At 28.5% G+C, this 27736-nt stretch overlaps 1 protein-coding gene across 1 annotated transcript; it reads left to right on the forward strand.

Moving 5' to 3' along the window:
* The first annotated feature begins 1399 nt into the window (after positions 1 to 1399).
* On the forward strand, positions 1400 to 27637 carry LOC113797113 (uncharacterized). The gene is given in 3 exon segments (XM_075819850.1): positions 1400 to 1922; positions 18538 to 19203; positions 23091 to 27637. A coding segment is annotated over 1 exon segment (3855 nt). The 5' UTR covers positions 1400 to 1922; positions 18538 to 19203; positions 23091 to 23536; the 3' UTR covers positions 27392 to 27637.
* Positions 27638 to 27736: the final 99 nt, after the last annotated feature.

Raw genomic sequence — 27736 nt, forward strand, 5'->3', positions numbered from 1 at the left:
AATATAGCAAAATTTTCTTTTTTTTACTTGATGAAATTGATGAATTCCATAATAGAATAATTTATCATGGGATTTAATAAATATAGAAATTTTGAAAAACGAAAATAAAATATATTTATCCATAGTGTACCTCGTGGGACCGAAAAAAAATAAAGTTTCAAGGTTTACATTTGAGTCAATATAGTCGATATATTTCCATAAATCAATCTTCATTTATGAAAAAACCATCCATGACTATATCATTATGATGATGATCATGATGATCAACAACATAATCCAAGATAAAATTATCGATTTATTGGAAAATGAAATTTTAAAATAAATTTTGTTTTTTTATTAAATTTTTTTTTTCACCGTTTCATAATGGAAGTAGCATCTGAAAGAAACAAACACAGAAAAAAACTGGAATTGAAAATAATAATAAAAAAAGGTGGAGACTTTGATAAAAATGATGATGAATAATTTGTGCGCATCCTCACATTCCATTCATATCCAATACAGGTATTAATTGTGGTATAAAGGTATCATATGATATATCCGGATATTTTTTTTGTTTACTAATAAAAATGCTTCTACTGGATTTTTGTTGCTGTTGTCGATAAAATCTACAACAGATAATGTTAATTCTAAGCAAAAAATTCCAAAAGAGAAGAAGTAGTAGTTGGTAGTAGTGGTGGTGGTTTTTAAAGATTTTATTCATTAAAATCTAGAAAGGAAAAAAAAGGAAGAGAAAAAATGATCAGATTAGATTAGTAAGGGGATAGATTTGATTTGATTTTATAAAATTTTGCGCGCGAATTTTTTTCAAAATAAATTTATTTAGAAATGAAAACATTCTCTGTTTTTTTAAAATCAAATATTGGATGTGGGTTTTATCTCATGTATATGGAGGTATATGTGGAGAATAATTTCCGGAATTTTTTTTCTGGTAAATTTTCATGGAAAAAAAAGTAAATTATGATGGCATTGAATATATGAAATTACCATCATCATAATCATAATCATGGAACAAAAAAATGGTCATTTCTGGTTATATATTTCATTTTTGGTTTTGCAAAAAGTATTGTGAATTCGTACGCGTGTGTAACAACAACAACAACAACAACGAATGTGAAAAAGATAAAACAAGCAGCAGCAGCAACGGCAATAGCAGCCATTTCATATATGATGAACTAACGTAAAAAAACAACAAACAAACGAAACGCGCGAATCAAACTGCAAAAATAGAGTGGATGGAGATAGTATGAATAGAGAAGAACTGTGTATGTATAAACTAGAAACAAACAAACGAAAAAAAAAGAAAAAAAGAAACTAGCTTTTGAAAAGAATGGGGCTTGCAAAAATAAGCAGAACATATAGCGATCTCGTATGTATGCTATGCTGCATGTTGTTTGGTTTGAATTTACGGAAAAAAAATATACATTCAGTTCAACATTGGACGTCAAACGATTATGAACGTCTCTCTATGTTCTTGTTTTTGCTCTCTATTTCGATTTTGATTTTGAATTCAATCTTTTAATCTGCAGCATCATTTAATGAAAATTAATAATAATTTTTATCAATTTCAATAATGATTACATTTGATTAAACAATTAATGATCAATCAATGTGAATGTGATTCAATTAAAAATAAAATAAAATTTGTTTTAAATATGGACACATTAAGATTTTATCATCAATCCAATTCAATAATCGTTGTTATTAATGATGATGATGATTAGCTATAATTCAAATCAATTTTTCTGTTTCTGTTTCGATTCTATTACTTCTTCAATTCATCATTTTTATCGTTGATCGACATTGAATATTTTGTGTGTTTGTTTTTTGTGAAATTTTTTTTTCTCAAATATTGTTGTCCGGGTTTCAAAGAAAAAATTACAAGAATTTAAAACCAAAATAAAACAAAACAAAACAAAAAAAAGGTGAGGAAGGGGTTTATTTTAAATTTTTTGTATTTTTCATTTTTTTCACATCCAAAAATCAACAACATCAATAATCTGACAAGGTCAAATCAAATAAAAAGTGTACACTTTGATCATTTAGTGTGTGTGGGTGATTTAGTGATTTTTTTTTACCTACCTGTGATTGGTTTGTGTGTTAAAATCATCATTTAAATTTCCATCATTATCATTCATCAATTTTTGTTACCAATCAAAAATCATCAAGTTTACCAAACATCATCATTATCATTTTGTTTCATTTGATTTGATCAACAAAAAAAAATCAAAAATCAAAAATCAAATCAAAGAAATCGATTTGATTGGAAAATGAATTGATTTGGGGAGAAAATGAAAATTCAATGTTTTTCTTAAGAATTTTTTTCAAAAAAAAGAGTTTTAGCTGCTGTAATCAATTTGTTGTTGTTGTTGTTTATCAATTTAGTTTTTTTTGCCCAAAATAAAAAATATCAGAATTTTTTTTGTTTGTTTTTTTTTCTCATTCTTGTTTCTCTCTTGCACACACACACACACACACAACCGATATTCAATATTTCAAAACATCATCATCGTCGTCGTCGTTTTATTTCAATTTCTTGAAAAAGTGCTTGGGTGTATAGCGGTAGTATTTTAGTTTTCAATTTTTTGATTGCGGCGTTTGATTAGGATGATGATGATGATGATTGGTGATTGGTGAAGGTTATTCGCGTGTAAGCATCAATAACAAGAAAAATTTTTTTAGCAAAAAAAAATTGATGATGAAAAATGGAATGAAATTTCTTTTGCTTTGGATGCTGTCACTGATATTATTGGTGCGCGTTTTTTTTTCTTCTTGAATCCATCCAACATTTAACGTGTTTTTTTCTAGTTTTTTTTCAGTGCTTGCTTGTAATTAGAAATTTTGAAGAAAAAAAATATTAATTGATTGATAGAACTATCGAGCTAGTTTTGTTGTTTTTTCCCCTCTCCACGACGAAACAAGCGTAAAAAAAGCTTGCGCGTTTTATTTCGATAAAATTGATGACGATAATGAAAATTTTTGTTTTTTTTTGGATGTGCAAAAACAACGACAAAAAAAATGTACATTTTTTCCCCAAAATGTTCCAATGGCTAGAAATTTCACAACAGCAGCAGCAATGGATTTTTGCTGTTGAATTTTTTCTTGTTGAATTCAAGATTGATTTTTTTCCTTTATTTCTTCATTTTCGTCTGTTTTCTTCAAATTTAATTCATCAGTTTTTTAATCAAATATTTTTTTCTTCTATCAAATGATGATGATGATGACGTGTGTGATAGTGTGACATATCAGATAAAAAATTTTTCAATCGATCGATATCGATCGATGACGACAATTTCAAATGAAATTTTTTATCAGTGTTATCATTTTGTTCATCAAAAAAATTCAAAAATCCCGTTATTTGTCAATAATATCATCATCATTATCAACATCTTAATTAATTTGGCAAAACAAAAAAAATCATCATCACTCGAATATGATCATTGAATGATAATAACCAACTAAATGGTAAGTTTTCCCATTTAAAAATTGACAATAAATCAGTTAACAAACCCTATATCGAAAAGTGTTGTTGTTTTTTCCCAACTTTCCATTTCATTTCATTTTCATCGAGAATCTATTGTGTGTTTGAAAATTGTGAAATTCTTCATCATTATTATTATTATTATTATTATTATTATTATTATTTTGATTTTCAATTCCATAGGAATAAATGTTTTCTATTGAAATGATGATTGAAGAAAAAAAACTAAATATTATTCGACATAGATAAACATTTCGAATTATACACACACTCATGAAAAAAAACAAACTTATGTTAATGTTTTTTTGTTTTCGAAACATAAAGTGAGATGATGATAATAATGTTTGATATTTGACAAAACACAAACATACACACACACAGAGAGAGAGAGAGAGAGACAGAGAAATAGCTTGTGTAAATACCAGAATCTCGAACATCATACTATGTGTAAAAATGAGACCTGAATAAATTTGAATTTAAATTTTGTTTCATTCATTCATTCATTTTGTCAATTCGCATTCAAATGTTTTTGTTTCGTTTCGCTTGTTTGCAAAAGAATCTGAAGGTAAATCAAATAGTTTTTGTGTAATAGAAATTCTATGATGTTTTTTTATTCCTAGTTCTACTTTATATGATAGAAAAGACTGATGTAGAAATAGTATAAAATGCACTATTTCATTCATTACAATATGATGATGATTAATAGTTTTGTTTGTTTGTTTGAATTAAAACTTGAATGATGTAAGTTGTGAAATTCTATAATATCTTATTACCCGGTGTATTTATTTGATATATACAAATAGTCTGTGTGTGTGTGTTTGTCTATGGGGATACTTTTTTTAATATTTGTTCAATTTTGCCAACCCAAAAAAACACTGTATAGAGTCTATTTGTCGTTTATCATCTTCATCGATTTTCAAACACACTCCATATATCACACAATATTTGAATTGAAATTGAATTCGATATTCAAGTATGTGTGTCGGTGTCGGTGTCTATAGATTCAACAAACAAATCAGTGGATCTAACTGAAAAGTTTTTTTTTGATCATCATTGATGATGATGATGATAATAGTTACTTCTGGTTGGTTGGTTTGGTTAGCTTCAATCACTCCAAACCAAACCAACCAATAAACTAAACTGAAAATAAAATAAAAATAGAGACACCCGAATATAACACACAATTGATGAGGACAAAAAGTGTGTGTATGGTATGCCAATGGGAAAAATAGTACCGAACGACAGTATAGCAAGCAAAAATGTGATGTGAAAATGGAAGAAATTTTTTTTCTTTTGTTTTGTTCAACCAATAGTGTCCAATAAATGATAACCTATATCAGGAAAAATTGAATGACGTTGAAGAATTTTTTCTCGATTGTCATCCGAATCAGATGAAAAAATGAAAAAACGAAAAAAATGTCATCTTTTTTTCGAACAATCAAGCAAGCCAAAAACCAAAACCAAACCGAAAAAAATAAACTTGAAATTGATAATTATTATATGCGGCTCATTTGCATTTTGTTTTTTGTTGTTCATAATGATGATGATCATCAACGAAGAAATTTTGAAAAAAACTACGTGAGAAAATTACTATTTTTTTTGAAAAAAAATGAATAAATTTATTACATAAACAACATCAACATTGAATTTTGTTGTTGTTGTTTTTTTTTGACAAATTACACTATTTGTCACCTTTTCGTTTCTCTTTTGATACATTTTTGTTGTTGTTGATTAGTTTTTTTTTTCACTGCACCAACAACAACAACAAAATGAAAATATATTTTTGAATGGAACGGAAATTTTTTTTTCTATTTTTCATTTGTTGTTGTTTTCAATTGACATTTTAAATTCTTAGGTATTGTGACTTTTTCTCTCTCTCTCTCTCTATCTATCTATGTCACATATAACAAAGTTTCAAACATAACTAGAGTAAAGAATATATAGGTATCGAAAAATAGAAAACAAAAAAACGAAAGAAAATTTCTATATGGATGTGACAATGTTGGTGACAATAATTTTTTTTCGGTCACAAAAGACAAATTGAGTGAGAGGAAAGCAGAACAAACGAAATTTTTTGAAAGAACTAAAAAAACCATATGTCACGCTTCTGTGAACTGAATTGAATTCAAACGAAAAAAAAAAATTCAATTTTTCTATTGTTATCAATGGATATGGTTTCAAATTTTTCTTTTCTTTTCTCTATATCACAAATCTATAGCCATTCCCCTCTATTCGTTCATTTACTTAATATTACATCGGTTATTATTACGGTTATTATCACGGTTATTGTTATTTTGTTGTTGTTGTTGTTGATTATTGATTGATAACTAACTATGAAAAGAACTATGAATGAACTATGATTGGATATTTAATGCCAATTTGGTAAAAATATCAATAATGATAATAATAATGATAGCCTAATAACATCAATGACAATAGAAAATTTATTATTTCAACACGTTATATGTGAATAGAAGATTTTTTCTTTTTACTTATTTCTGTGTCACCATTTTGTTTCCTCCCCTATTCATTTCCAAAATATCCAACTTTCTTTATCTATCTGATGATGACGATGATGATGATCGATACTGATCTCAGCAGAGAAAGAAGGAGATGATGAAAAAAATCTGATTATCATTTGAATGAATACATTATTATAACGATAATGCTGATGACGATGACGATGATCCCATTGATTCATTCAACTGAATTTTCTGTAATCAATTGATGGTGATGATCACTGATCATAAATTATTTTTGATTTTTCTCCATTCATTCATTCATTCATTCATTCAAAACGCCAATATGTGTCCCGTGTTTATGAATTTTTCGCTCTTTTTTTTCTTTGAATGAAATAAAAATGGCAAAAAGAAAGGAAAACGTTGAAAGATTGGTTTGGTTGGACAGTGACGATGATTATCATTGGTGAATGAAACCAAAATATCATTGCAAAAATAATCTATTTGGATTCTCCCTGGATTTTTCTTTGAAATGAAATGAATTGAATGGAAATAATATAGTCAGTTTTGTTGTTGTTGTTGTTGCCAAACAGTAATTTGTCAAGGGGTGTTTATCATTATTATCATTGTTGTTGTTGTTATTATGGTCAACGTGTGAAAAAAAATCAAGACAACAACAACAACAACAATAACAATAACGATAATAATAAATAAATTTTGAAAACTGTGAAAATGATAATAATAATACATTTTGACTATAGGTTCGAGTTTTGTTTTGATTGTCAAATGTTTCTAAATTTGCTTTTCTAAATTCAATTGATCAATTGATTACCTCTGATTTGGTTGTGACGGAAACTTTCCTGATCGACGACCTGATCGACTATTTTTTTGTTGTTGAATGAAATTCGTTTGTTATTGTTACTATCCGTTCAGACGATGATGGATAATAATAGAACAAAAAGAAACAAAAGTAGCCAAAGAAATATCGATTCAATTCAAAATTGATTTGATTTTGATTTTTTTTCTTTTTCTTCAAAAAATATTGAATGAAAATTCTTTTTTTTTTGAATTTTCACATTGAATTTGTTTGTTTATTTTCGTTTGTTGTTGTTGAAAAAATCTAAATAATAGAAACAAAAAATAAAATTGTTTTGTCCGAATTTTGTTCCCAGAAAGAAAGTTTCCTGAAAGTTTTTATTTTTTGAAAAAAATAAAATTTACGGGATATTTTCATTCATGTTTTTTTCTGTAATCAACAATACCAACATGTTTATTTTTTGATTTTTCTTATTCTATTGACGCCCACCACCATCAATAAATGATGAAATGAAGTTTTCCTATCTTTTCCATTAATTTTCAATCTAAATTGATGAAATCCGGTGCAACATTTTTTCGCTATCAACATCTATCTATTATCTGATTGAAAAACACAAGTTTGATGGATCTTGATGGAACACACACACACACACAACATAGAAAAAACTAATTCTGATTAGTCATCATGATTTGACAAGTAACATTTAAAAAATGATGATAATTTCCTCCCCCCACAAAAAAAAAACCGAACATCGTTTTTTTTCTTGCTTGTCATCATCATTTATGGAAAGGGAAAAGGACAAATGTTATGGATAAAATTTTTCAAAAAAATGTTTGTTTCGATACCAAAACGTACTGTACATATTGAATGAATCAACAGAAAAAAATGCAAGAAAAATTTTTTGAAATTTCAAACAAACAAAAAAATTATTTAGGATTTAAATATGCGCATGTCAGATAAATATCATGATGTTATTTTTTTTTTTGTTGTGAAAAAACAAGGAAAAGATGTTCAATCTATTGCCTTTAGGGCATTTTGATTATTTTAGTTTGTTTGTTTGTTGTTGTTGAAAACACGTTCCAAGTTGTTGTAAAAGTTGTAAAATTGATAAAATCAAAATTGCCAGTATTATTATTATTATGGATCAATAAAACAAACAACAACAAAAATTGTTTTTCTTCTTCATCTTATTTCGACCAAATCTTTGTGCCGCATCCAATTTTTTTTGTTTAATGTCTAAGGATGATGCCACAGTGATGATGGCTGTAAAAATATTTTCAAACAAAACAAACTTCTAAGCTTGTTTGCTTGTTTGTTTGCTGAAAAACTGAAATTTCAACATAGTCATTCAACAAAAATGAAAAAGATTACTGATTTTTTGTTGTTGTTGTTTGCATAAATGGAATGAAAATGAAAATAAAATAAAATCTCGTGTTAATGGGTTAAAAAAGGATTTTTTTTGTGATTTCAAATGAGAATAAAAAATTAATTATGAATTCTCATGTATGCTGTTAATTTTTTTTCCTTTTCATGTTCAAAAAATTTTAATTTATTCAAGTTTTTTTTTATCAGTTGTTGTTGTTGTTGGAACATCAATTAAAATAATGATGACCATCATCATCAGTTGATGAATGATAAAGATGAGTACACAATGATGCCTTCAAGCTTTTATGAACAGTTTTAGCAAAAAATTTGAATTAAATTGTCACTAAAATTTAAATTCACAATTCAAAATCAAACACACATACAAAGGGTTAATCAACAAAAAGTATTACAACGTTAACTAAACTAAACTAAACCTGTTGCACAGGTTAAGACACATTTATCTTAACGAAACAAGGTTGTTGTTGCGGTTGCTGTTATTATTATTAATTTGTTTTTTTTTATTTTGACAATTAATTAATTAAACTATTTCGGTACAGTCTTATGGTACATTTTTATGTTTTGATGTGAGGGTGGAAATAGTTGATTTGAATTGGCTACTTTACTTATTGTTTGTTGTTGTTGTTTGCGAGAGAAAAAACAAAAGCAAAAAATCTTTCATCATTATTGTGTTTCGGTTGGATTGTTGTTGTTGCTGTTTTTTCACTGGACAAAAAATAAACAACAACAACAACAAAAAATTTGTTACAAAACAAAAAACAAATTATGTTTGTTGTTGTTTGTCGTAATCATTTGCTCTTCTCTAGTTCATTTCATTTATAAAACTCTCTGGATATGAGATAATGTTAATTAATATTGAAGGAAGAAAGGAGAAGAAGAAGAAAACAAAAGTTAATTGTTGTTGGAAAGATAAAACCACAATAATAATGATGATGATAATTATTATTAAGTGAAAATGTCTGAAAAAAATAAATAAATGTTGTAAACAACAAGGTTAGGAAATTGATAGAAAAGTACCATGTATATATCATGTATATATCAGTGTGTGTGTGGGTTTCATTTCAACCGAAAAAAAAGTTTGTTTGAATAGAAAAACCATTTTCTTTTGATTGGGGTTATTCTCAGAAATATATTGCACTACTTCTTAATGGAATTGATTAAAATCGATTGATAATGAACGGAATCAAAGTTTTTTTTCTCGCTTGCTTCCTCGATAATGTAATATGATACCATATTGGATATTAGAGCAAATCATGGCTTAAAATCTTATCCCAATAAAAAAAGAAAACTTGTCTGTAGGATGTGTGGAATAAGATGAGATTATGATGATGATGATGATATGAACAAAAGCTGCTGCTTTTTTCAAGCTGATCATTCATTCATCCATTCGACAAATTGGCTAAGGTCGCCAATTGATTTTTCTTATTGAAAAAAATAACCTGAACGAACGAAAGAAAAAAAAGACAGAAAATTCAGAAGAAAAATCCACATAAAATGATGATGCAAAACAAGGAGAGAACGATAGAGATGGATAAGAGAGCTGATCCTGATCCTGATACTGATCACCATCATCATCAGGATCAAGATCATTTATCAAATTGAAAAAAAACGACGACGACGAAGAAAAAAAAGAAAAAGAAAAGAAAAATGATGATGATGATAACACGATAACGATGTTTGAAGAAGGGCAAAAAAAAACAAATTTTTTTCTTTCACAATATCTTTTCTTTTCTTATATTGCAATCGTCTTCCTGTTGTTGTTGTTGTTTTCGACAATGTCCAGCGCAAAAAACAACAACATTAAATGATGTAATGATGAATAGTGTTCAGTAATATTTTTGACCCAATACGCAAAAAATATCAGCACCCATTAATGTTTCGTTTTTTTCAAGTTTTCGTTTTTTTGGAAGAAATATAAATACTTTGGTGCCTTTGATTAGTGTTTGTAAATTCATTAATAATAATATCGATTGATTTGTAATTCGATATTATTGGAATTTTAAAATTGAAATGAAAGAAAAATATATCACATTATCCACAATATGAAAATCTGTTTTTTCTAAAAGGCTGGTTTTTTTCCAACCGATTATTTTTCTTCCATTTTCCAAAATTGTTACATCCCCATTTTGTTTTCAAATTCAATTCAAAAATGAAAAACGAAAAATTGGTTGTTACCCAAATCAACCAGCCAACCAATCATTATCATCATCAACAATACTTAAATCATGTTTTTTTTCTTTGATGATGATTATAACTATCAACCATCATCATCAACATTGACTTATAGACTTTCTTTCTTTTTTGAATGATGACTGACAAGTTAAACAATTCACATCATCAGTGTATTGTATATATAGTGGTATTGTGTGTGTGTGTGTGTGTGGTTTGTTTAAAGTTTTTTAATTTTTTTTTAAATTTTCTTTTTTCTCTCCTTTCTCAAAACCACAATAATATAATAATAATAATGATGATGATAATAATGATGACTACGTACGTTGAACAATCGACGCCCAGTCATCGACAAACATTGACTCGATTGGTCGATTTGGTCGAAAAGAACGACTTTTCCTTTTGATTTAATATGCCAGTTGAATGAGAGAAAAAAGATGTAAAATTTTCAATTGTTTTTCTTTTCGGATTTTCGGCTGAAAAAAATTAAAATATCAATATTGAAAATGATGACAAATCATAATTAATGATGTGTGTTTGAAATTAAAACAAGCAAACATCCTTATCTTTTAATCCGATCGATATTAATGATGATTTAATCAAACCAAAAACAAAATCAACATTTAAATCCATTTTCTCACTTTCTTTTTTTTCAATTTTTCACAGTTAAAAAACAAAAAATAAACACTTAGCGATTAAGTAAGTGAACAAATCTCTTCTTCTCATTGAGAAAACATTAAACGGGAATAAAATTAAATGATTTTTGAATGAATGAAAAAATTTAAATATTTTGTTTGTTTATTTTAGTTTTTTTTCAGTTTTCTTGATTTCGAATCGATTAAATTATGCTAATCACTGATTTGTGTTTGATATTGAAAATTTCACACCTGGTTGGTGTTTTCTTATTTTCACACAACTTTTGGGTAAAATCTAATTTTGTTTGTTTATTTTTGTTGTTGTTGTTGTTGTTATTAGTTGAATGTTGTGATTTGATTTCAAAAAAAAATTCAACAATGTTTTTGTTTGGGATTTTCGTTGTTGATTGGAACTAAAAAAACTAATATTTTTGATCAAATTCAATCGGTCAATTATCATTCAAAATACATCATCAGTACTTGAAAAAAATTTCAAATTTTTTTTTGCATGTAAATTCGTTTTTTTTTGTAAACAAACAAAACAAAACAAACGAGTGTAGTGGATTATTTTTCTTTGTTGTTGTTGAAACTGGAACCCCCTTAATAACAGCAACAATAATTGCCATGCTGGTATATTAATTTCATAAAATATATCATTTTTATTGAATCATAATAATAGTTTTTTTTCAGTTTGTTTTGTTCATGACAATAACATAGGTGGGAATTTTAAATTTCCAAGAAAAAAAACCGAAAACGAAAAATTCAATTAAATTCAAATCACGCCTTTTATGAAAAAAAACGATATCAATTTATTGAATGAGGAGTGAATGAAAGTCTAACTTACTCTTATCCATTTACAAACTTATTTTCACAGTTTTTTTCATCACACACACTAATATATCACATGTTAGGAAACTATTTTCTATCAATCAATCAATCAATCAATTGAATGATGATTGTGAAAACCCCAAAAAGAAACCAAACAAATTGATCAAGCAAACTAAATATGTGTGTGTGTGTTTGGCTGATAATTGATAAACGAAAAAAAGCGAAAAAAAAATATTGTTTAATCTACCGTATTGTGTGAAAGTTTTTCCTTTTTTCAGGATACATGTTATTTCCATTTCATTTGTTTGGAATAAAATGATTTTTTCTTTCTTTGAATAGAGAAAAAATGTGACAATTTTCATTGAGGAGAGAGTGTTAAAATTTTTATATGTGATTCATATTTAATACAATAGACGTTACATATGTTTTTTTTTTTTGGTTGGTTTAGTTTGGTTGAAAAACACCTTCTGATTTCGTTGTTGTTGTTGTTGTTGTTTTGCCTACACTTTGGTTAGGTTAACACCATTGTATGGTAAACTAATTTTTTTCGGGCTAAAAGAAAGAAAAAAATCTTACATTCGTTTTCCTTCCCCCATTATATTATATTATTATCATCATCACTTGGATTTATCATCATACAGGTCATATATGGTTTATTTTTATTCAAATGAATGATTCAAGTGTTAATCTCTTTTTTTTCGGGTCACATGCACACATACATTGAGTTTTGGCAAAAGGAAGAAAATCTATCGATTATGGATAAAACTCTGTTGGTGGTGAATTTATTTTCAATAATCGTTTTTTTTCGCTACTAAATTATTGTCACATTTACTTTTTGTTGAAATAGATTTTGGAACCCAAAAAAAAATCCTCTATGTTTGTTTGTTGTTGTTCCCAAATGATTATCATCATCATTATTTCAACTGATTTAATTCACAACAAAACCAAAACCACCGAATATTTGAACGGTTGTTTTTAGGAGGCTCAATATCAACTATTGTTGTCGTTTGTTGTTGTTGTTGTTTGTTTGTTGTTGTTATAATTGGTTACAATTAAATTACATATGCTTGAATAGACAGATTTTCAATTCCTCCGGTTTGTGTGCACATAGTTTGATGTAGTTGAAATAGTAGCTTGGCCTGAACTTGTGAACAACATAAAAATAAAACATAATCTTCTTATGGATCAGGATCTATGGAACGGTGAAAAATCAAATCTAAACCACCAAACAGACAAAAGAAAAACGGTAACCAACAAAAAAAAATTAAGCGTGCATTTTAGTAAAAATGTGTAAATTTTTATCAATCAAAAACTCTTTGATTACAACAATTTTTTTTGGTTATAGATTCAAACATCAAAATCGAATAAATCAATTATCGATGATGATGATTATCTTTAATTGGATATAGGATTGTAATAGAGAAACTAAAGAAAGCCAAAATCAAAATTTCTTTCTTTTCTTTGATTTAATAATATGTTGTTCACATGAATTAGGATTGAATAATTTTTGAATGAATTTTTGTTCAAAATATAAACTCTATAATCAAACGACGAAACGAACATTGACTTTTTTTCATTCACTTGGTTTTTTTTTTGAATTCTATGATGATAATGATGGTATTGAATTCATCAACCAAACAAAAAAAAAGCCGCATTATTTTTTCTGGCATAAACACCACCACCAGCTAATCAGCTAAATGGTTTTTGTTTTTCGGATTTTAGGGCCGGTTCAATTTCGGTTTCGGATTTGGATTCGTTTTTTCTTTCTCTCAGGTTGGTGGAATGATTCTGAATTTATTTTTCCTGTTGTTCTGTTTCGATTTTTTTATATTCATTTTCGCTTGGTTGAATTTATCATTTATATGATCATCATCATCATTATTGCAATGTCATTCTAATAGGTTTTTTGTTGTTTTGTTTTGTTTATGTTATGTTCGGTGTTTGTTGATGATCATCATCATTGATGATCATGATGACTATCCCTTGTCGATCATTCATGTTTCCTATCCTATCCTATTATTGTATTGTATTTTTTTCGATTGTCAATTTGTTTTTCGTTTTTTCCTTGTGTGTTATAGTCAATGAAATGAAATGAATGAATGAATTTGTATGGCCAAAACCTGATCAAACAAAAAAAAAAAAAAAAAAAATGATAATCATTGGTTTCACAATACATAACATGAACAGAAACAAGCTTGTTGGTTATTTCAAAATAATAATGATGTATGTGAATGGAAAAACAACTATATATACATCAACAATACATTATGATGATTATATGATGATGATTCTCAACAACAACAACAAAAAACATTATCAAACTATATAGTCATCTAATAATAATGTGATATCATTACATTATTATCAATGATTTTTTTGTTCTCTGGGCTTGATAAAAAACAAAATTCAACCAATCAAAATACACCTTTTTTTGAAGAAAATCTATTGTTGTTGATGATTTTGTTTGAAAAATTCCTGAAAAACAGAATTTTTGTTGTTGTTGTTTTCCAACTGATAACTAAATGAATTTTTCTGTGATTGTTTTTTTTCTGATTATCATTATTATTATATCACATCATTATCATTATAGAATCATTAGTCTGAACAATAAAAAAACGAACATCATTATAAAGATGAAAACAAAAAGATAAGCTTATCAGATCGCAGCAAAAAAATGATCAAAAATAAAAACGGAATGAATGAATCAATCGTAATGCTAAATCATTTGTAATTTAATACAAATTTTTACCTTGATGTGTTTATCAAGATCATATCTATATTAAATGATTGATAATGATCAAATGATGATGATTATGATGATGATGATGATGAGACAAATAAATTCAAATTTATGTTAATCAATCATTATATGTTGGTGGTTGATTATTTTATTTTTGTCAGTTATTTTAAAATATTTGATTCTATGATGGTATAGTTTTGTCATTGATAATTTCAATTTTTCATTAATTTTATCATCATCAAAAAATGATCCATGTGGTTGGTTGATTTTGGTAAATTTGTTATTTTTTTTCTCAAAAGAAAAGAAAACAAAAAAAAAGATTTAAATTTTCATCCATAAGGTAAATTGAATTCAATTACAAGTTGAGAAAACCAGCACTAACTGATTGATCCAATGAATAAATGAAAGAAAGAAAAAAAATCAATCGTGTGAATTTTTCATTTTCGGCATTTCTGTTTTTTTCTGCTGAATTTTTTGAATAAATTTAATTTCGGCTAATTTGAATTTCAAATTTATTTTTTTGTTTTGTTTTTGCAATGATATCGCATCAATTCAGTAGTGAATCGAAAAAAAATCAAAAATTGATAATGATCAACAACAGAAGAAAATTTTTTTCGATTACGAATGAAAGAAAAGAGAGAAAAAACCGATAAAATCCCGTTATGCGGTTTCATTGAAGATTTTTTTTTCTGTTTATGTTTGTTATGCAATCAAATTTGTCGGCACAGTTTTTCAGTTAAAGTCGATTTTAAGCATCAATCAATCAATCAGAATAAAGTTGGAAAAAGAAGAAAAACTTTTTTCTTTTTCAAGTTCATCTTCTTCGCACACACAGACACACACATCAACATCATCATTATTCAATTCAGATGTCATCAATTTCTATCGAAATTTTTGAAGGCAATAAGTTAACAAAAACAGAAAAAAAGAAAACATTTTTTCTTTCTGAACAGATTGAACTTGATATTATGAGTTGAAATAGCCAATAAAAAAAAACAAATTATTTTAATCAAAACAAACAAACAAAATATCGATTCTAGATACTCATCGAACTAATAATAATCATCATTATCATTATAATAGTCATAATTATAATGATAAAAACGTGTATTTTGATTGGAATGTTGTTTTTCAAAACAAAATTCTTTTATTTTTTTCATCTAAATGAATGAAAAATAAACATCAAGAAAATGTGATTGAATTCTGGTTGAAATAGCCGCCACCATCATCATCATCATTACAAATTTTTCTTTTTTTTAACTGATCAAAATAGAGCCAACAACAACAACAGCAAATATAATGATAATAACAACCGAACAACAACAAAAAAAAAAAAATTGTTTCAAGCATGTATTCATTGTACGAACATTGAATGCAAATGAGATTCAATGCATTCATTCGTACACATTGTACATTGCAATTTCAATTCACATACAAAATATATTTTCTGGATATGGTTGAATGATCCTTGCATTTTCCAATGTGAATAGAGAGGATGTGAATGTAAAAAAATTATGTGTTGACCATTCACATATTACGTCCACACGTTTCTCTCTATATATTATTCTGGTAACCAAAAAAAATTTGGTTTCCAGTTTTTTTAATATCTACAATATACATTTGTTTATTATATAATGACGCCCTAGCGCCCATAAAAAAAACAACAACAAACGATCAAAATGAAATGAAATCAAGAGAGAGAGAGAGAGATAGATAGAAAACGTATCTATCTATCAATGAAAACTAAACTAAATGTCCAAACAACAACAACGAAAAAACCTAAATAATAATAATAAAAAACATATAGTGTATACAAAAAAAGACTAGACACATGATTAGCAGCAAAAAGGCAAATCATCATCATGTTGATGATGATGATGATCATAATAATCGTAAATAGTAATGGAATTCATATGATCAGAATACGAAATGAGGATTTTTTTTTGTTTCTGTTTTTTGTTTTGATCCGTTTGTTGTATGGATGAAATTAGAAAACCAAAAAACAAAAACGTAATATTTCAATGCAGTCAGCTAGAGAGAGAAACGGAAAGCTTTGTGCCTGAAAAAAAAGAATGGTCATTTTTTGATAGTCAAAAAAAAACATTTCGGTGTTCGTTTGTTTCACCATGGCAATCTAATTCGAAACAAAAATTTTGTTTTTCCTTTCTTATTGATGGTTGTTGTTGATTATTTTGAAATTTATCATTTTAAATTTTTACTCTTTTTTTCGATTTAGTCACTTGATTGAATATTCGAATCAAATTGATTGATTGAGCAAATGATTTTTTTCCGAAAATTTTTGTTTTAAAAAATTTGATTTAAAACTTTGAAAAAAATTAAGGTTTTTTCCATTCATCGTTTTTTATGCAAATTATTTTCTCTTTTTTTTTGTTGTTAACATTAATTCATTAAAGTATATTGTTCACATGTTGTTTTATTTCAAAAAACGAAAGATTAACATCCATCAACAGCATAATAATCAACATAATTATCAAACAAACGGTTATATAATCATAATCATCATCAACATCATTTTCGAGTAGAAAAAAATTATTATTATTATTATTATTACATAACATTACATTTAGATTTAGATTAGCACATTTCGCATTTTGTATATCGACAACGAAATGTTGTTGATGATGATTAGGATGATGATAATGATGAAGCAGAGAGAGAGAGAGAGAGAGAGAGAGAGAGAGAGAGAGAGAGAGAGAGAGAGAGAGAGAGAGAGTTGAATGAAAAAACAACCACACATCATTATCATTTCCGAAAAAAACAACAACAACAAGATATTATTTTTAATTATGGTTATTAATTAGTTAATTAATTAAATAATTAATTAATTATAATCATTTATAATACAATAATATTATTATCTGTATGCTGTTGTTGTTGTTGTTTATATAATATGTTCTTTTTCACTGATTTTATCATTTTAATATGGAATGTTTTTTTTCGTAGTGATTTTAATTTGAATTTTTGTCGTTTTGCTTTTCTCAAGACATGCGAAGCAAAAAAAAGAAACAAAGTGAAAAGATTTGAAATCATCTTCTTTTTTTTCGCCAACATAATGATGATTATTGTCATTTTATGTTAATTTTATGCAAGAAAAAGAACAAAATTGCGACATTGACACTGAGACAAATTATTATTAACATAATGTTTTTCCGACTGTTTTTTTCAAATAGAATTCTTCTTTCGTTTTTCAAATGTGACAAATATCAATCATTTTTTTAAAAAAAAGTCAAAATTCTCATCATCATGACTATCATTGATGCATTTTACCATTTTGATTTTTGTTTTAAATTGTCAATGAAATAATAAAAATAAATTTTTCCTTTCATAAAATCAGAAAACATATAATTATATAATGTTTTTTTGGTTTAAAAATTTTTCGCATTTAAAAAATTTTGCTACAATGTATACAATATTCACTAACGTTTTTTTGTTTTTTTAAATATTTTTTAAAATAGAAATAATGGATTTCCTGAGCAATTTTTTCTTGGAAACAAAACCGTATCGAAAGGGTTAATCATTGGAAAAAAATCCGATAACGATCAATAACTTGGCTAATCATCAATTTGATCACCTTTTTTTCTTATGATTGGATTCAATTCAAAAAACAAATTGACAAAATGATTAAACATTGATGAAATTGTACGCCCACAATCACCATGACACGCAACACGCACTTACTTACACAAGGATGTTGTTCAGAAATATTCAGCCATAAAGAAAACAACAACGATCACTATCAGTATTTATCTAGCAACTAAATAAAATCTTCGATAAAATCTCAATCGTTTTTTTTCATTGAAATAAAGTGAAATTTTTTTGTAAAGAGTTTAAAAAAATGATGATCTTAGTTTTGCACAAGGAAATTCAACCGATGTTGATGATGATGATGATGATCCATCATCATCAACATCAGTGAAAAAAATCAATTAATCTTTTCTATCAATGTGTTTTGTTGATGTTGTTGTAGTTGTTCAAATTTAACTTTGTTTTTTACTTTTTCTTTTCAGGAAAAAAATTGGCTTCACATAAAAATTTGGACAAAATAAGTGAAGAAACAAGATCCAAAAAATTCATTGAAAGCATCATTTAATGAGTGAAGATGAGTCATTTGAATTAGAAGAAAAAAATGCTGACGACCATCAACAACAACATTATCATCATGTGTTTTTTTTTCACTGAATGTTCGTAAAACATATGAAATGAACACAAATTAAAGCGTAACAAACAAACGAAAAAGGAAAAATAATTTTGTTTTTTTTGAAATATTAAAATTTATAAAGTGAAAAAATAAAAATTAATTATGATGGCGATGATGATGATGATGAAGATGATCATGATCATCATCGTTGTCGATATGACATCATCATCAAAATTGTTGTCATCATCATCAATGACAACGAAAAAGATGACAACAACAGCAAACATGATAACAACATCGACATTAAGATGATTTAGATAATAATGATCATAATCATCGATATTATCTGAACTAATCAATTAAACATGGTGTTTTTTCTTCGATTCAATGTGCTGTTCAGTTATTTGTGAAAATTTTAATTTAAATATCAAAATTGTCAAACTTTTATTTCCAACGACAACAACAAAAATCAATCGATAAATTAATTTGCGCATCCTAGTCATCATTTCGACAATAAGCTCAATAACAAAAAAAGGTACGTGCTGTTGTTGTTGATGAAAATGACTATGAATATTCAATTCACGTATTTTACCGAATACAAATCCGCATTAAAGATAGTAATTCTTTTTTCTGCTTAAATTCAGGATTACAATGCTGATAGATTTAGCTAAGATGGATTAGTTTTAGGAAGAATGAAAATCCCAATAAAAAAATAATTAATCGATCGATTAATCGTTTTAAGGTGTGGATTTTATTCTTATTATTTTACTAAATGGTTTTTGATCTACGGTTTTTTTTTGGTGATGATAATCCCATTCACCAATCAGTGAAAAACATCACCAATCAACTAACCAATGTTTCAAGTTTTCATTTTCTCATCTAACATTTCAAATATAATCAATAATTGAAAATTTTTGATTATAAAAAAATATCAAGGATAGTTTTCTTGGATTGATTTTTCCATTCAGATGATGTTAAACGACCAACCATTTGGTGTAATCAATCAAATCAAATCGATCGGATGATGATGATCATCTATATCCATATCAGTTGATTATCTGATTAATTTTGTTGTTTTTGTTACTCTGATTGATTGATTTTTTAACAATTTTTTTTCAAATTGAAAAGAATTCTTTCTCGATTTTTGTTCTTCTGCTTGGTTGTCGATGAAATTGAAATTCTTTTCTGATTTTGTGCAGCTGATTTTTCCTGATTTTTCCTGATTTTTCCCGATTGAAAAAATCAGGAAAAAAACCAAACGAATAATGATGACCGATTTGAATTTTGTTGTTGAACTTTTTTCTTTAAATTCATTCATTAATTCATCTTCGAAATAAAAACGAAAAAAATCTATTTTATCGGCCAGGTGAGAAAAAGGTCAATCCTTGTGTCAATTTCAATTTCAAGCTGTTTTTTTTGTTCATTTTTTTGCCTACCACTGCTATCATCTACTGATTTTTGATGCTGTTTTTGTAGATGATTTTTTAACCGACCGGAATTTTCGCGAAAAATCACAAACATAAACAACAAACAACCAAACGAAAAAAAAATCTTAAAGGAAAAACATCTATGATAAAGTTTTTGTTGTTGCTGTTGTTTCGTCTTCAATCAAGCAAGAAAATAAAACCAGTGTCTTTATATAAAGTGTGTGTAGGCGTTTTGTTTATTTGGCTAGTTTTCTTTCATCAAAACAAACTGAAAAGAATGAATTTTTAAAAAATTCTTTAATTGAATTTTTTTCAATCAAAAACCAAAGATTGGCTTTTTAGTAGTCATTTTAAAATGGCCACCGGAGTGAAAATGGAAAACAATTTTCAAACCAATATTGTTGATTTAGCTGCAAACAACAAAATATTTAGCCCACCATCAATGATGATTTTAAATTGTTTACATTTTCGTTTCGTTTGTTTTTTCCACTTGTTGGATCTATCATCATTTAGTGAAAAAAACATTCGATGTGTGTGTGTAATGAGATTACCTAGTCCGGTTTTTGTTTGGTTTTTTCGGGTTCGCCTACCCGATTTTTTACTTGAAAAAAAGAGTAAATAAAGTGCAGCATGCTGAGTGTATTTCATTCAATTTTTTTTGTTGAATGAAATACAATTTGTTGTTGTAGGCGTCATTTCTATTTCTATTTGTTTTTCTGATCATCGTTTTTTGTTAATTTGTTTTGAAATGTTGTTATTGTTTGCATTAAACAACAACGACATTTCAAAAAAAGTTAAATTAATTAAAAAAAACTTAACATCATCATCATCATTGATGATCATTGTTAATCGTTCTGAGAATAGAAATGAATCGAAAAAATTGAAAGAAGAAGAATGTCAAAATGTCAAATCGATGCAATCACCTTGTTAGAATAGATAGGAAAATCTTTTTAAGATTGTCAATCATATTTGATGTTGATGATGATGAGATCATGCTGCTTATGATGATGATGATGAATATGACAGGTGATTAACAATATAACACACCAACACGGTGAAAATATTCAAAAACTGATTGACTGACTTGATATTGATGCGATGATTATGATGATGAATATCCTGGTATTTGTTTATTTGATTATTTTGAAAATTTTGAATTTTGTTAATCAAATTTTTCGTTTTGTTTTACTTGATAGTTGGATGATTGTCATCCATCTATTGATATTTTTGGTGTACAGGTCAGGATTATTTCAATCAAAAAACATCATCATATCGGACAACACAGTGGGTATTATTTTTCTGTCTTCTTTTCTGTATTGTTTCGTTCATCACTAAGTGATGTATCGATATCGACTATAATAACATTGATGGCTATTTATTTGATGATCTTTGTTTTTTGTTTCTTGGAAAGAAAAGAAAAAGAAAAAAATTTTTCAATAATGATTGACAGTTGTTGTTTTTTTGATTTTGATTTTTTTTTGGCTATTTTGACATCTAAAGTTTTTGATCATCAACAACATCAGAAGCAGCAGCAGCTAGAGGATTGGTCTTGCAAGTTTTTTTTCTGACAAGAAAAAAGTTTCAATTTTTCAAAATTTCTACTTTCAATTTTGTTGGACATTGAGAAAAGAAAAATCTAACGGAAAAAAACGAATAATTTCTTAATTCAGAGCTTTAAATTTGAAATCTATCTATCCATCTCTCTCGCACTCAGATATCGATTGCTGTCAAATCAATTTATCAATTCTAAACACACAAAAACAAAATAGCCAGGTAAATGAAATGAATGAACATCGTTTGTATTTCAAATCGTCATCATTCAAGAATTGAAGCCATGATTTCTCCACTTTGTTTTTGTTTCTCCCCACACTTTGTTCATTTGATCCCGCTGTCTATCATCATCAACATCATCATCTTTTGCTTGATCTTTGATCGAATGGCTAAATTTTTTTTCTTCTAAATTATCCAAAGAAACGTAAAACGTAAACGTAAAATAAAAACGTTTCAAATCAATTTCATTTCAATGTTGTTATCGTTTTTGGACAAAGTTTTCAAAGTCTTCGACGACGACGACGACGATCATGATGATGATAATGTTGATGATGATGACGGCGATGACCAAAAACTAGCTAGCTGGCTAGTTTTTTTCTTCTTTCTTGATCCTGAAGATATATACTACTCTCTTTTTTTCATTCGGATAACTTGACTGCTCTTGGTCGATCGTCGATTGATCGGTCGTCGATGTAAAGATATTGGCTGTTGTACGATGATGATGGAGACTAAAACTGATGTTTTGATGATGATCACGATGAATTATACAATATTGGCCATTGAATTTTTTCTGCCTTCTTTTTTTCTGCCCCTTTTTTTCTCGCTAAGCAAATCTCCTATCTAATCCTGACTTATTGATGTGTGTATGATGGAAAAAAAGGAAAATTCAAAGAAATCATGAAAATGATGCACACATAGAGGTTATGTTGTGTTGTTCACCGGGGCCAACACTGTTGCCAAAAAAAAAAAAATTTCCGTTTTTTTTTCTTGATTTGCTTTGATGATTCATGGTGGATAAAATCGGTCAATCATAAAAAAATGATGTTTTGGTGATGGTGGTGGTGGTTTTTGTTTGTTTGTTTGTTCATATTTGGATATATCAATTTCTCTTCCGAAATATCATATATCGATTGCAAAAAATATGAAAACAAAACAAAAAATTCATCGCAAAACTTTTTTATTGATTAGTAAAAAAGTTTTCGGGAATACTTTCAATTATTATCATAGGTCAAAAATTTAAAAAAATGTTCAGAATACAAAAAAGAGACCCATAGTTTAATGATTTGATCATTATCAATAAAATGATGACTTTATCATCAATTAAGGGCCGTTTGATAGATTTTTAAATTTAATGAAATAGATTTTTTATTATTTTTATTTTTTGGATAAAATTTTTTTAATTTAAATTTTTGTTTTTGTTGTTTATTTTATCCTTTATAACCAGGACGAAAATAATCAAATTATCTTGATTAAATTTTTGGATTTGAAAGCAAAAACAAACAAAAAAATTTGATTTTTCGACCGTTATTTTTTTGTTGCTGCTGTTCAAATTGACCTGCAATGATTTACAGACATCCTATCTACCATTCAACGAAAAATAACATATCAAACATCTACGACGACAAAGTGACATCAAAGTTTTGACGATTTTTTCGTTCCTTCATTTTGATGACTTTTGCGGTGTCTGTGTGTGTGTTCAGATTAGATTGATTAGATTGTTATCCAATTTGGACAACAAAAAAAATCAAAGATTTTAATCATCGTATAACAATTGTGTCTGTGTTTTTTTTGTGTTTGAAATAAAAAAAAAACCTGAAAATAAAGCTACAAATACCCTCTTTATCTTTTCTTCTTCTTCGAAAGTTTTGAATTCTCAAAAAGAAAAAAAAAATGGCCACTGGTTCATCATCACCATATTTAAATCACCTGTCCAGTGCACATGAACAGCAGGCACATTTAATGCAAGTGGCAGCTGCGGCTGCCGCTGTAGGTGGTGGCTATGGACGTGAACCATCACAATCATCTGGAGGATCATCATCAATAACAACATCATCATCATCAGGTTCTTCGGCTGCTGCAGCAGCAGCAGCAGCAGCGGCTGCAGCCGTTGATCTTAAATATTCAATGCATCCACAAGCAAATGGACATGCAACAGCATTAGGTCAACATCATTGGTCATCATCATTAGGTTTACAGACATCACTTGGTACTAATCATCAATCGGGGCATGGTCCATCATCTATATCAGGTGGTATATCATCACCGCATCAAATGAGCCATGCAGCATCAAGTGGACAAGCAGCAGCGGCTGCAGCGGCAGCGGCAGCCGCAGCCGCCGCAGCTGATATGCAAATGTCAAATCCATGGGCAACAGCCGGTGTAATGCATGGTATGCATCATGCTCATCATGCCCATCATCATACTGCTCATCATCCACATCATATGCATCATCATAGTCCGGATATCAAAACACATAGTGGACATGTACAATCCCAGAATGGTACAAGTTCATCATCATCATCAAATGATTTAGCATCTATACATGCGGCTGCAGCAGCTGCGGCAGCCGCAGCTCATCATGTACATGCAGCAGCACATCGTGGAACACCTCAACATTCAATGACACCAACATGGCATCCAATGTCATTGACAATGCCTGGTCATCAACATCATCATCATCATCATCATACCGGTACACCACCACCACCTACACATAGCAATGGTGGTTCGCCATTACATCAACATTCAATGGCGGCATATCCAAGTATGAATGGTATGTTAGCTGCAGCTGCTGGTGGTGGTCAAGCATCAATGCTACATCCTGCTATGCGTGGTCATAGCGGTCTTGGTAGTGATCTAAGTTTATCGATGCAAAATGATTTAGCATCACGTTTGGATGATAAATCATCATTTTCCATGGGTTTATTGGGATCATCCGATTCATCTATACCTCGTGTACATTCCGGTAGTGTCACTGGTACTGAAAGTGCCGGTGAAGAAGAGACACCAAGTTCGGATGATCTTGAACAGTTTGCCAAACAGTTCAAACAACGACGTATCAAATTAGGCTTTACACAAGCCGATGTCGGCCTAGCATTAGGTACATTATATGGCAATGTATTTTCGCAGACAACGATTTGTCGATTCGAAGCATTACAGCTTAGTTTTAAAAATATGTGCAAACTAAAACCACTATTAGCTAAATGGTTAGAGGAAGCGGATTCAACGACCGGTTCGCCAACATCAATCGATAAGATTGCTGCTCAAGGAAGAAAACGAAAAAAACGAACATCAATCGAAGTTTCAGTGAAAGGAGCGTTGGAAACACATTTTCACAAGCAACCGAAACCATCAGCTCAGGAAATAACATCATTAGCTGAACATTTGCAATTAGAAAAGGAAGTGGTGAGAGTTTGGTTTTGTAATAGGCGACAAAAAGAAAAGCGTATGACACCACCAACTGGACAATTGGATGGTACGCCTACATCAGCAATGATGATGAGTCCACCACCAGATGATGCAATGCATAGTGGTGGTAGTCCACCATTATCAATGACACATGGCCATCTTTCTCATCATCATCCTCATCATCCACATAATCCACACCATCATCATCATCATCATCATCATGGTCACCATCAACCACAATCACCGCCTTATTCTCCACCAAATCCTGGCCATATGAATTCAGGTAATGGTGGTCATCAATCTGGTCATCCTGGTGGTGGTAATGGTGGAAATAATGGTGGTATGAATCCAAATCTAACAGGTCCTAATTCGATCCATACGCATCCATCATTAACGGCACACTGACATCAAGCGGCGCTGGGCGGCTCATTATCACTATCATCATCATCATCATCACCATCAACATCATTGATATCGATGTTTAATCCGAATAATAATAATAATAATAATAATTATCATCAACATTATCTTCAACAACAACAACAACAATATGAACGTAATATAAGATCGAATTCACCATTATCAATGCTATCAAAATTATCATCACCATCATCAACAAAAACGACGATAAATAATATTTATCAACAACAGAATGATAATCAAGATCAATCATCAATGATGAGGATGATCAAATGTCAAACTAGAATCAAAAATGATGATGATGATGATAATGATGTGGGCATTGTCAATAACGATGATAATGATAATGATAAACATTCAAATATAGCCGTCACAGTCGCCGTGAATAGTCAATCACATCCACCATTATCCCTTCCTATTTCACATTCCTCTTCATCATCATCCTCATCCGCATCCACATCCGCATCAGCAGCAGATATTTTTTCATCACAAACAAATTATCATCAACAACATAATCAACAACCACAACATTTTATTCCATTTATATCGAATCAACAACAGCAACAAGAATCATCATTATTATTAAATAATCAAAATCGTTATAATCAATCATTGAATAATTATAATGACAATGTTGATGTTGATGATGCTGATGATGATCATCATAAACAACAACAACAACAAAGATCTACATCCTCTGTTTCTTCTTCTTCTTCCTCTTCTAATTCATCATTCTTGTCGAAAACGTTAACAACAACAACAACAATGACAATGACAACAACAACCAAAGAATCAACAACAGCAGCAACAACAACATCATCATATCCAATTGATTATCAACAACAAAATGATAATGGAACATTTCCCGGTACAACTTTATCTAGATCATCATCATCATCATCATCATCAGGTAGTTGTTCATCGTCAAATGGAATGAATAATTATAATCATTGTCAACAACAAATGATTGATGATGATGGACAACAACAACAACAAACTAAGAATCAAACATTATCTAAACAAAATGAGCAACAAACATTGAATGATAATTCATCATCATCATCATCAACAACAACGGAAAATAAACAAAAGAATAATTTAATTAAATCATCATCATCGGATAAAAGAATTCGAAGAAAAAATTCAAGGAAAAAATCAAAAAAATCTAATCAAAATTCAATAATGAACGATATCGATGATGGTGATGACAACGATATTTTAAACAATGATCAGGATGATGAAACAAAACAAAAATCATCAACAATCAATGATAATATGATGGATATATCGATAGTATCGAAAAAAATTAATAACAATAAGTCTAAACCAATAAAATCAATGAAAAACAAGTCCAAACAATCACAACAACAACAAAGTCAATCATTTAATTGTCAAACAGATATGATGATTGATAATAAATCAATACTTACTAAACAAGAAATCAATGATAATGATGTTGATGATGATAATGATCAAGATGAGAATGATGAACAATTTGAATCCAATTTCATCAATTCATCACAAACAACAGCAACAAATCTAGATCATTATCATCGACAATCAATATCGAATCAGAATAATTATTTTATGATTTCACAACAACAACAACAGCAACAACAATCATTATATAATTATAATAATGTTGTTTATCCAAATCAAATCTATTCATCGGGTGAATCGATTAATCAAAATGATCAACAACAACAACAGCAATCATATAATCGCCGTATGGATAATTTTAATTACCAACAACAACAACAGCATCATCAATCAATGATGTTAATGATGAATAATAATAATAATGCTAATGCTAATATCAATTTCAATGTCAACAATCATCATCCATATTTTGGTCTATCATCAGCATCCGCAGCAGCAGCAGCAACAGCAACAACATCGTCCGATTATTATTGGTAAAAAGTGTGTTTTTAACCGAAAAAAAATCAAAATTTTTTTCTTTAAATGATGAAATTCAAAAGCTGGTCTTTCATTCATCATCATCGATAATCGACAATTTTAGCTTGTTTTTTTGCCATATTTGTATTTTATTTTATCGTTTTTATGTAATTTTAATTTAAAAATTTTAGCTATCACACACATGTTGCACATATTGTAATTTGCTTCTTAAAATTTAAATAAATTTAGGTATTTGTTTTTTTTTCATTTTCTCTACGTAGACTGTGTTAGGCAAACACTTACAACACACACACACACGCAATCGATGTTTTGTTGCTGCTTGTAATGATGATGATTATCATGTAT

Source organism: Dermatophagoides pteronyssinus, unplaced genomic scaffold (genome assembly GCF_027571235.1).
Source record: "Dermatophagoides pteronyssinus isolate colony J.1.1.1.1 unplaced genomic scaffold, Derpt_VIB-CSIC_2022.12 sq0005, whole genome shotgun sequence".
Lineage (NCBI taxonomy): Eukaryota > Metazoa > Arthropoda > Arachnida > Sarcoptiformes > Pyroglyphidae > Dermatophagoides > Dermatophagoides pteronyssinus.